Below are 12,015 nucleotides of genomic sequence, written 5' to 3' on the forward strand. Positions count from 1 at the left end.
AATGCTTCACAGCTCCAGGGTCCCAGGTTCGATTCTCGGCTGGGTCACTGTCTGTGCGGAGTCTGCACGTCCTCCCCGTGTGTGCGTGGGTTTCCTCCGGGTGCTCCGGTTTCCTCCCACAGTCCAAAGATGTGCGGGTTAGGTGGATTGGCCATGCTAAATTGCCCGTAGTGTCCTAAAAAAAGTAAGGTTAAGGGGGCTTGTTGGGTTACGGGTATAGGGTGGATACGTGGGCTTCAGTAGGGTGATCATGGCTCGGCACATCGAGGGCCGAAGGGCCTGTTCTGTGCTGTACTGTTCTATGTTCAGTCCAAATCCCATGCTTAATGGCAAAAATACAAAATTGTATGTATTGGTCAGAGGTCACGAGGTGTGTATATTGTAACTAGAACACACTGTTGGAGTAAAGGGAACTTGGTTCTGCAATAGTCTGTGCTAAACGTGATCTGTGTATAAGAGGCTGACATTGCGTGCCTGCAATAGCAAAAAGTGCTCCAATCTCCATCCTTTGATGAGCACAAGAAATCACTAAAAACCAGAAATGGAATTAATTGTTTCAATGTAAAAGATCCTGAAGGTAAAGTAATGGAATAGTTGGCTTGAAACAAAGGAATGATTGTTCTGAAACAGAAGGCAGATAAATCTGCAGCTACTGGCAACCTGAGATTGTAAGCACCTTAGAGCTAGCCCGCACATCTCGGGTCAATGAAAGAAAGTGGTAAACTGATTTAGCATATATAACTACTGACAAGGAAGCCCAACTGAAGTAAGTGATAAAATACTCCACAAATAAGCAGGTTTACTCGAGTAAACTGAAAACAAAATTGGTGGCATTTCTAATGTATTTTTAATGGAACTTCACTTTAATGATGCTATCACTTAGCAAGACAGTGGCCTTGAGCCAAAGGATATTTGTTGACCCTCTGGTCTTTTTGAATTATTTTGAAGAGTTTATTTCAATTACTGCATTTTCAATTTGTTGGCAAGCCATCAGCTCCGCTGATAGGCTGGAGAATCTTTCACAATAGTGTTTATTTCTTGCATGTGTATAACCAGTTTTTCACCTGCCATATGAGTTATTAATGAGAAATACTGTATTTAATTTGGGTCTGGTTGGTGTTCATGGCAGATTTTAGACAAAACCTTCCACTGGCTCAAGATGAGCGAACTAAAAGACTGCCCACTGCAATTCCATGACTTCAAGCCAGTAGACCACGTGAAGATGTGTCCCCGTTATGCAGCTGTGCTCTCGCGCTCTGAGGACGATGGAATTGGAATTGAGGAGCTGGACACATTGCAGCTGGAGCTGGAGACACTGTTATCCTCGGCGAGCCGGCGATTGCGTATCCTCGAGGCAGAAACACAGGTAGGAATGGTGCAGCAACCTGTTTGGCTGCACTGGATTGTGTGTTATCTGACCAGAGTTCTTCTGCCAGATTATGAATATTGCACAAAGAAAATTTGTTTGCAAAACAATGACTTGAATATTTGATTAATTTCATGCTCCCAGCAGAAAAAGAAACAAAGTTCTTAAAGGGATATTCTTTCTTTATTTTTGTATTTGTTTATTTTTATATATTTAGAATACCCAATTAATTTTTTCCAATTAAGGGGCAATTTAGCATGTTCAATCCACCGACCCTGCACATCTTTGGGTTGTGGGGGTGAAACCCATGCAAACATGGGGAGAATGTGCAAACTCCACACGGACAGTGACCCAGAGCCAGGATCAAACCTGGGACCTCGGCGCCGTGAGGCTGCAGGGCTAACCCACTGCACCACCATGCTCCCCCTTAAAGGGATATTCTTACAGGGGAGATGGGGACCACAATTTTCACAAAGGGGAGAACCTCTTGAAAGGGAAACCGAAGACAAGCCGTTATTTCGTTTCTATTAATAATGTAACATCTTATATATGCGGTGGCATAGTGGTGTTATCACTGGACTAGTAATACAGAGACCCTGGGTACTTTGGGGACCCAGTCTTGAATTCCACCACAGCAGGCGGTGAAATTTGAATTCGGTAACATTCTGGAATTAAAAGTCTAATGATGACCACAAAACCATTGTCTTTTTTTAAGAAAAAAATCTCTTTATTCTCCTCATTTTCAACATTTTCATCAAATAAACAACAAACAAAAACAAATACAATAACAATCCCCCAAGCAAAAACAGCACCCCGCTCAATATACAGACCAAAACATCCACCCAGACATTCCAGGTAAAAAAACAAAAATGAACAGTCAATCAGTAAACGGTGTAATCAAAGACAACAATAACCCCCCACCCCCAATGTTTGATGGCAACCAATTCTCAAAAGTGCATAATAAACAGTCCCCATGAATTCTAGAACCCCTCCTTCATCCCCTCAGCTCACATTTCACCTTCTCAAGGGTCAAAAATTCAAGTAGGTTCCCCCCTCGCCAAGCTGAGGCATAGGGCGGAGAAGCTGACTTCCACCCCAACAGGACCAGCCTCCAGGCAATCAGCGAGACAAAGGCGAAAACATCTGCCCCCGCACCCGCCTGCAGCCCAGGCAGGTCAGACACCCCGAAAATGGCTTCTTGGGGCCCTAGCTCCAAGTTCATGTGCATTACCCCCGAGATACCATTGAAAACCTCCCTCCAATACTTCTCCAGCTTTGGGCAGGACCAAAACATAGTTTGCAGGGCTCCTCCCACAGTGCTCACATATGTCCTCAACTCCCTCACCCCTCGTGAGGTATGCCCTATAAACGACCTTCAACAGTATCAGCCCCAACCTTGCACATGAGGTTGAGGCGTTCACCCTCCGCAGCACCTCACACCACAAACAGTCTTCCATAGCCTCCCCAAAAATCAGCCCGTAGATCGCTGACACCACCCCGTTCCCCCTTCCCCCTGCTGTCAATACCTCTTCCAACAATGAGGGAGTCGGCGATTTCGGGAAGCCCTGAACCTCCTTCCTAGCAAAGTCTCGACACTGCAGGTGCCTGAACCTTTGCCCTAGTCCATATTTCTCCCCCAACTCTTCCAACCGCGCAAAACGTCCCCCCAGGAGCAGATCTTTTAAAACACTGATTCCCCCCCCTCTCCTCCCAAATCCCAAAACCTCCCATCCAGCCTCCCTGGCTCAAACCTATGGTTCCCCTTAATCGGCATCTCCCCCGATCCAGTCCCCATCTTAAAATGCTGCCTCAACTACCTCCAAATATTCATTGTTGCCACCACCACTGAACTCCCTGAGTACTTGCCCGGGGCCATCGAGAGCGGCGCTGTTACCAATGTCCTCAATCCTAACCCCCTACACAGACCATCTTCCTAACAGAGGCTACCGTCTCTCATTTCTCTCTCTCTCTTCTCCCCCCCCCCCCCCCCCCTCCTCTCTCTCTCTCTCTCTCTCTCTCTCTCTCTCTCTCTCTCTCTCTCTCTCTCTCTCTCTCTCTCTCTCTCTCTCTCTCTCTCTCTTCCCCCCCCCCCCCCCACACACACCGGACAGGCGCCGGAATGTGGCGACTAGGGGCTTTTCACAGTAACTTCATTGAAGCCTACACGTGACAATAAGCGATTTTCATTTCATTTTCACAAAAATAAACAAAGTGATCGACTTATTCATTTCTTTAAAAAATGCCTTCGGCAAAAAGACCGTCAGGCACTGAAATGGAAACAGAAATCGCAGCAACACATTCATTTCAATCGCCAGCAGCATGTCACACCACCTGCAATCCCAAATTCCTGGTGTGTGTTGCCACCCTGTGAAATGGCAGCCCTCCCACTCCAACCACACTCCCAGCCGGGACACCACAAAATTTTCCCAGATGGTGGCATACCTGTCACTGTGGGGTATTGAGGAGGATACCTGCTCCCAGTTGCTGTCAAGGTGATGGTCACCCTGAAGCTTTATGCCTTGTGGTCTTTCCAGGATCAAGCAGGGACCTGTCTGGGATCTCGCAAGCATCTGCACACAGATGCATCCATGCTGTGGCAGTACCCTATGTGCGCGGGCAGCGGACTATATAAACTTCAGTCTGCACTAGGCACACCACGATGCCCGGGCAGCAAGATTTTCTGCCATCCCTGGCATGCCCCAACTCCAGGGGGTGATCGATGGCACTGGCTCGTCAGGGAATGCCCGTCATCAATCGGAGGGAGTTATACTCCCTCTGAATGGCACAGCCATCGTTTTCCGGTGCCTTCGAGGCTCTTCCTCGGATGAGGGGTTGGCTCTTGAGCAACAAGGGTTACCTGCTGAGTTCTTGGCGAATGACGCCGGCCCAGAGGCCCCAGACGGACACTGTTTCCTGTTATAATGACGCTCATGCAGCAACCAGGAGCACCATTGAGCGGTGCATTGGTGCTCTCAAAATGCACTTCCGATACCTGGACCGCTTCGGTGGGGTGCTCCAATATAGCCCCAGGAGGGTCTCTGACATTGTGTTGGCCTGATGTGTCCTGCACAAATCGCAACAGAGGAGGGACATGTTAGAGGAGGAGAAAGAATGGCAGGCCTCATCTGACGAGGATAACTCCCCCCCCCCCCCCCCCCCCCCCTTCCCCATCCGCTTCCAAGTGTTGCCCCCTTCACATAGCTGCTCACATCCTCCCTGTCCCTCCTCCCTTTACTGCATCCCACTACCCCAGCTCCCCCTGCCCACTCTGAGGGTTCTACCAGCATCACTACAGGGTGTTGGCCCTGGGCAGGCAGTATCCACAGGACAGAGGATGATGAAGACTCGCTGTGAGATGAGCTCTGGTGGTCCTCATTGTTTGACAAAGTCTGACTCCTGCCTTCAGGATCACATTCCACGGTCCGCTCGGGTGATCCATGCATGTGCACTGGTCATTCCATCTCACGGGGCCCAGCCATGACCCTTTGTGACTGGGCCAAGCTCTGTAGCACGGCAGCAATGTCCATGTGGGCCAGGTACATGGCTGCCTGTGACTGGGCTTCCCTGTCTGGAGCCTCAGCTATCGACCACACAGTGTACCCCAAGCCTTGGATGCATGACCCATTGCTGTGACTTTTTGACTCAACACTCCCACCGCAGAAGGCACCCATTCAGTGTTGGCCTGGGTACTACGCATTGTCGGCACAATCTCCTGAAGGCATTTGGACACCTCCAGCTGCACCTGCAGTGGCTGGAATGTTGCTGACTCCCCTCCTATAGATCCTGGCTCTGTGTCTGTACCTCCACCAGTGACAGAATCAGGCGTTCCATATAGGCGACAGCTGTCTGGACTGCTGCTGCTTCCTGAGATCGGGTAGCCCTCCGACTGTGCACTCCCTTGGCTGTCCCTAGCTCCACCTGATGTCCTGCAGCATAAGAAGGTGACCCAAGAGCCTCTTCACTAAAATGACCTACCGTGGTGATAGTAGCTCGTAGTTGGGATGGTGGAGGATTCAGGTGACAGCAGTGGCGAGAAGTCGATGTCTTCCTCGGACTGGTACTCGGGGGAGGGGGGATGCTGGGGGGTGGTGCTGGGGGTGAGGTACCCCAAACAGGCCGGCCTGTTCCTGCAAAACAAAAGACAAGACAAATGAGACCTTGGGAAGGGGTGGTCTGCGGGAGAGGGGTGACTCACTTGCTGTTGGGGCATCACTCTGCATTGACAGATGCTGACCTCGGGCTCGGAGATAGCCCTCTCCTGCACCTCCCTGGCTAACTCCTTCGCCCTCTGCTCCGTGGCGGTTAGAACCCTGAGGTGTGGGACACCCCCTCCGGTCTTCTCCTTCTCTCCTGTCTTTTCCTGGGGGACCCATAAAGGAGATGGTGAGATGCATTGAGGTGAGTTACCCAGAGGGGCGAGGGGGTGGTCTCTAGCTGGTGGCATGTGTGTGCAAAGCACCTTGCCAAAGAAGACTATACAGGTTGGGGTTTGGTGCAGGTTGTGCTGTGAGGGAGAGGCAGGCAGGTGTATGTGCTGATTGGCTTCTACAGGAGTGAGGAGCGAGGGACAGGAGTGATGTCGGGGAACCGTGGTGGCTCACCTGAGCTGCCCTGAGGAGGTCATTCGTCTTTTTTTTGTCTCTGCTTGCCGGCCTGCCTGGTGAGGCTGGCAGTAATGATCGCCTTGGCTAGCTCCACCCGGGCTTGGTTGATGATGGTGGGCTGGAGCCTCCTGGCTGGATCCTCCTGTCCACCCTGGGGAACCCTGTTCCGCTGCTTCTAGCATCCTAAACAGATCAGTCTCAGTAAAACAGGGGGTGGCCTCTCGTCTGAGCCATCTTCTTGGTTGGACTGAGAGTGTGTGTTGAATCCGACGCCTGTGGGAATGAGAATTGCTCTAGATTGATTTGGGCAGAGTGCTGGCCCATTGGCAAGTTCTGAATTTCTCCATAAATAGTGCCTCAAGGAGAATGCAAACTGCACGTAATTCAGTACCGGCGTCAACACTTGGTCTCGCAATGGAGAATTTCGCCCAATGTCTAAATTATTTAGCCCGGTGATGCCCACATGGAAGAATAATTTTTAAAATGTTTTTGAAATGCTCACTCTGAACCTTTAACCAGCTCAGAGAAGCACACCCAATTTCACCACTGTGAAAGCTCTAGCTCCTACACACGTGTTCTCTGATTGAGGGAACTCAGTTGGGAGTGTATTTGAACCCAAGTCATGAATGCCAGTTGATACATTTTCATTTTCTTTCAAGAGCCTTTAAACTGTTAATTTCAGATCCTCACTGACTGGCAGGATAAAAAGGGAGATAAGAGGCTGTTAAAATTTGGGAAGGAGCAAGAACACGGAGCACCACAGAAACACGGAAAACCTAAGAAGCAGAAAATCGATGGGAAAGGCAGTCATGGAACTGGACCGGGCCCTGGACGCCCCAAATCGAAAAACCTGCAGCCCAAAATACAGGAATATGAATTTACAGATGATCCCTTAGATGTTCCCAGAATTCCAAAGAATGATGCCCCTAACAGGTAGGATCGCATTATACTCGTAGCACATGTTCCCTCTGTATCTTTGTCAGATTGGGACTGCAGGTTAGAAATGGTTTGACTCATTCTGATTTGGAAAATGTCGCAGGAGGAAAAACTGCTATATCTACACTCCATCAAGCTGTTTACTGTTTATACAATCTCTCTCTCTCTCTCTCTGCCCAAATTATTTCATCTCCTGAGGGCGGTTAGCAAGCACAAGGAGTAATTGCAAGAAGTGAAAGTCTGAAATTGCTTCCGACCCCTCCAAGGTGTTGGTATTGATGGCCCGAGCATTGCATTTTATATTACAATCTAGTTGCTCAGATGTGGCCAGCAAGAGGAGAATATGTGCTTGTACTCTGAACCCTTGTCTCCCTTAAGGCAATAGTGAAATCCTGCAACCATCTTTTCAGCTAAATGACTTGTGTCAACATTATTCAGGTCGTAACCATTATGAGATGTGGATTCTGTGCTCTTATCCTGTTTTACTTTCACGGAAATTAATTCAATTCCACGAGCCGTTGCTCACAATTTTCCTGCAGTCGTTCTTTTCACTGTTCTTTGGTGCCTTTAATCAGATGAACATGTAGTAGATAAATGGACGAGTGACACAACTCCACATGCCAGTTCAATTTGACTTTAGCAGTGATTGAAACAGAAGTTAAAATTATCCCTGTTTAGGATCTAAAGACCTTGAGATGCTGCGTGCCCATTTTTGAGTAACCTTTCTGACAACAGCTTCACAATTACTGGATGACAGCAGTAAGTTATAAGTAATTTAGCCTCTTCCGCTGCAGGTTTTGGGCATCGGTAGAACCATACTGTGCCGACATCACCAACGAGGAGATCCGTGTGCTTGAGGACCTACTGAAACCCCCCGAAGATGAGGCAGAGTATTACAAGGTGAATGATCAATGTAAATCAAGCAAAGAGGGTCTTTGGGCAAAAGAAGTATTGAAAGAGGCTTTTGACGAGATACATTTTGAGGGAAGGATGAGGAAGATTTATATATATGTGGTATGGGGGTAGACGTGTTTGTGAGGCATAGCTATTATTGGGACGAGAGGGCAGCATGTTGGCGCAGTGGTTAGCACTGGGACTGCAGTGCTGAGGACCCGGGTTTGAATCCTGGCCCTGGGTCACTGTACGTGTTGAGTTTGGATCTTCTCCCCGTGTCTGCGTGGGTTTCGCCCCCACAACCCAAAAGGTGTGCTGGTTAGGTGGATTGGCCACGCTAAATTGCCCCTTAATTGGAAAAAAATAATAATTGGGTACTATAAATTTAAAAAATAAATAAAAATTATTGGGCAGAGGATCAGCAGCATTGTTAAGCACTCCAGAGTAGGAGTGTAGGCGGTCCAGATGTAAGGGGCCATTTGTAACTGGGTGGCAATCAAATTCACACTGTTGGTTTAAAAATGATTATAAATCGTTATTATTAATCTCCCTTTTACTTGCTTTTTTCTTTCTTCTTTCATTTTTGGTTGCTGATGATGGAACCAGCTCAACAAAAGGGAACTGGATTCAGCATCTATTAATGATCTGGTTATCCTCCGTTTCCACCCACTTCAAATGATGTCCCCAAAAACCAACCCCCCAAATTTTAAATAAGCATCAAAACAAAATAAAAGGGTGTGTCTCGCCTTTTGCCGCCATTTCCACCTGATGAAGGCAGGCTGGAATCCTGGTGACAGGCCCTGTTGAAAGCTAAAAGGTGAGGTAGAGCATGGAATAAGAAGTGCCCCACCATTGTCGATTATAATTCTTCTTGAATCATATTTGGCAAGGGAGGAGAGAAAATGAGGCAACCGAGTAGTTATTAGAGAAGTAGTCAGAGTGAAACAGCATAGCTGAACACAAAACACATTGTAAGAGGTGTGAGGGCAGCACGGTAGCACAGTGGTTAGCACTGTTGCTTCACAGCGCTAGGGTCCCAGGTTCGAATCCTGGCTTGGGTCACTGTGCAGTGTCTGAACGTTCTCCCCGTGTCTGCGTGGATTTGTCTGCATGGATTTCCTTCGGGTGCTCCGGTTTCCTCCCACAAGTCATGAAGGATGTGCTGTTTGGTAATTTGGACATTCTGAATTCTCCCCCCGTGTACCCGAACAGGCGCCGGAGTGTGGTGACTAGAGGCTTTTCACGGTAACTTGATTGCAGTGTTAATGTAAGCCAAAATAAAGATTATTACTATTGAAGATTATTATTATTATCTTGAATGACAGAGCTATACAATAATCCATAGAATCCCTACCTTGCAGAACCAGGCCATTTGGCCCATTAAGTCTGCCTGGGTCCACTCCCCCGCCCTGTCCCCATAACCCTGTGCATTGATCATGGCCAATCCAGCTAACCTGCACATTCGAGAACTTTTGTTTGTATCTCAATCATTTTTCATTGAATTCCTTTCTACACAGATCCCTCCTCTCGGGAAGCATTATTCCCAGCGTTGGGCACAGGAGGATCTCCTTGAGGAACAGAAGGAAGGTGCCCGTGCTGCGGCTGCTGCAGAGAAGAAGAAAGGAATGCTGGGAGCTTTAACTGAACTTGACTCAAAAGGTGAATGAAGGGCTCTCCATTCAAATAAAATAACAGGATTGCATTTTGGACCTTTAATAGTAGCATGCTTCTCCAGTCCCTCTCCTTTCTCTGTTTATTGAATTCCTTGCTGGGAATTCATTTCATGTTTTGTTTTTAAATGGTCTCCTGGAAAATGACCTTGTCGGGCCTACCAACTCACCAAACTCTGCTTGATACATCTGACTGCGTCTGGCTGACTGCCACGAACTGAGCAGGGATTGACATAATTCCCAACCCAATTACTGGCAACCGGCGTCGCCCTTCAAATCCCGTTATCCAAGCTTTTTCTGTTTTCCCCTCAATTCCTGATAAGGAAAAAGCTGAATACAAGAAGAAAGAGGGCAAGATCTTCCGGTTGTTCACACCGGTGGGATCTTGGTCCCACTGATGGTGCAGCCCGCCATGGGTTTCCCCACGGTGTGCAGTGTATTCAGTGGGAAATCCCATTGACAGCGGCAGGACCAGAAGATCCCACCGCTGAGAAACCCTCCGCCGGGAGGCCAGATAATCTCGTCCACTGTCTTAAGTAATTCTGCCTCAACTCTAAACTGTCTACGACTGCACCAATGATATCCTGTCCTGCAATGTTCCTCATTCACCCATTACCCCTTCTTGTTCACTTACATTGATTCTCCAGACAGATAGTTAAATTATTATCCATATCTCTGCATCTCTCCAGAGCCTCACCACACTTCATCTCTGTACCCTTCCTCATGCTGTGCCGACTCTTGCTAAGTATCACATTTATGCTAAATGATACAATTTTGAAGGGGTTGCAAGAATTGGGATGTCTGTGCACAAATCATTGAAGGTGGCAGCATTGGTTAAAGCAATAAAACTTGTAGTTTTCTGGGCTTTATAAACCGAGGCATTTAGCACCAAATCTAACCTGTATAAAACACTAATTTGGCCCTAACTGAAGTCTGGTGTCTAATTGTGAGCCCCACACTTTAGGAAGCACATGATAGCTTTGAAAGGGATTTACTAGAATGTTTCTAGTGCGAAGAGATGGTTAAGTAGAGATTCAATAGAGACGCTTAACAGAGAGCATAGAAAGATTTACAACACTGAAAGAGCCCCATTGTGTATGTGGTGGCCAAAAAAAGAGTTTTCCTGTCTAATCCCACCGTCTAGCTTTTGATCTGTAGCACTGAAGAATTTGTTTTTTCTTATTCATTCATGGGATGTGGGTGTTGCTCGCTGAGCCAGCATTTATTGTTCCATCTCTAATTGCCCTTGAGAAGGTGATGGCGAGCTGCTCTCTTGAACCGCTGCAGTCCATGTGGTGTAGGTACAACCACAGTGCTGTTAGCAGGGTGTTTCAGGATTTTGGCCCAACAACAGTGAAGGAACGGCGATATATTTCCAAGTCAGGATGCTGAGTGACTTGCAGGGGAATCTCCAGGTGGTGATTTTGTCGTGTGTCAGCTGCCCGCCCTTGTTTTGCATTTACATAGTGCCTTTCATAAGGGGCTGTTTAGCACAATGCTAAATTGCTGGCTTTGAAAGCAGACCAAGCAGGCCAGCAGCACGGTTCGATTCCCGTAACAGCCTCCCCGAACAGGCGCCGGAATGTGGCGACTAGGGGCTTTTCACAGTAACTTCATTTGAAGCCTACTTGTGACAATAAGCGATTTTCATTTCATTTTTCATTTCATAACCACTGGATTCCCCGCAGCACAAATCAAGTGCTGCTTTTTGAAATGTAATCACTGTCATAGTGTAAGAAACATGGCAGCAATTTGCACAGAGCAAAAGTCCACAGAAAGCAATGTAATATTGACCAGCTAATCTGTTTTTGTGATGTGATTGAACAAAGAACAAAGAAAAGTACAGCACAGGAACAGGCCCTTCGGCCTTCCTAGCCTGTGCCATCCATGCTGCCTGTCTAAACTAAATCTTCTACACTTCCTGGGTCCGTATCCCTCTATTCCCATCCTATTCATGTATTTGTCAAGATGCCCCTTAAATGTCACTATCATCCCTGCTTCCACCACCTCCTCTGGCAGCAAGTTCCAGGCACCCACTACCCTCTGTTTAAAAAAAAAAAAACTTGCCTCGTACATCTCCTCTAAACCTTGCCCCTCGGACCTTAAACCATGCCCCCTAGTAATTGACCCCTCTACCCTGGGGAAAAGCCTCTGACTATCCACTGTCTATGCCCGTCATAATTTTCTAGACCTCTATCAGGTCGCCCCTCAACCTCAGTCGTTCCAGTAAGAACAAACCAAGTTTATTCAACCGCTCCTCATAGCTAATGCTCTCCATACCAGGCAACATCCTGGTAAATCTCTTCTGCACCCTCTCTAAAGCCTCCACATCTTTCTGGTAGTGTGACGACCAGAATTGAACACTATATTCCTAGTGTGGCCTAACTAAGGTTCTATACACCTGCAACATGACTTGCCAATTCTTATACTCAATGCCCCGGCCAATGAAGGCAAGCATGCCATGTGCCTTCTTGACTACCTTCTCCACCTGTGTTGCCCCTTTCAGTGACTTGTGGACCTGTACACCTAGATCTCTCTGACTTTC

At 47.7% G+C, this 12,015-nt stretch overlaps 1 protein-coding gene across 1 annotated transcript in view; it reads left to right on the forward strand.

The window, feature by feature from the left end:
• The window catches only part of tada3l (transcriptional adaptor 3 (NGG1 homolog, yeast)-like), a 31,189-nt gene that overhangs the window by 7,243 nt on the left and 11,931 nt on the right, over positions 1-12,015 (forward strand). The window contains 4 exon segments of the mRNA XM_038812508.1: positions 1,130-1,366; positions 6,653-6,903; positions 7,701-7,806; positions 9,318-9,459. Of these exon segments, the coding sequence (XP_038668436.1) occupies positions 1,160-1,366; positions 6,653-6,903; positions 7,701-7,806; positions 9,318-9,459 (706 nt within the window). The 5' untranslated portion in view covers positions 1,130-1,159.

Source organism: Scyliorhinus canicula, chromosome 11, assembly GCF_902713615.1.
Source record: "Scyliorhinus canicula chromosome 11, sScyCan1.1, whole genome shotgun sequence".
Taxonomy (NCBI): Eukaryota; Metazoa; Chordata; class Chondrichthyes; order Carcharhiniformes; family Scyliorhinidae; genus Scyliorhinus; species Scyliorhinus canicula.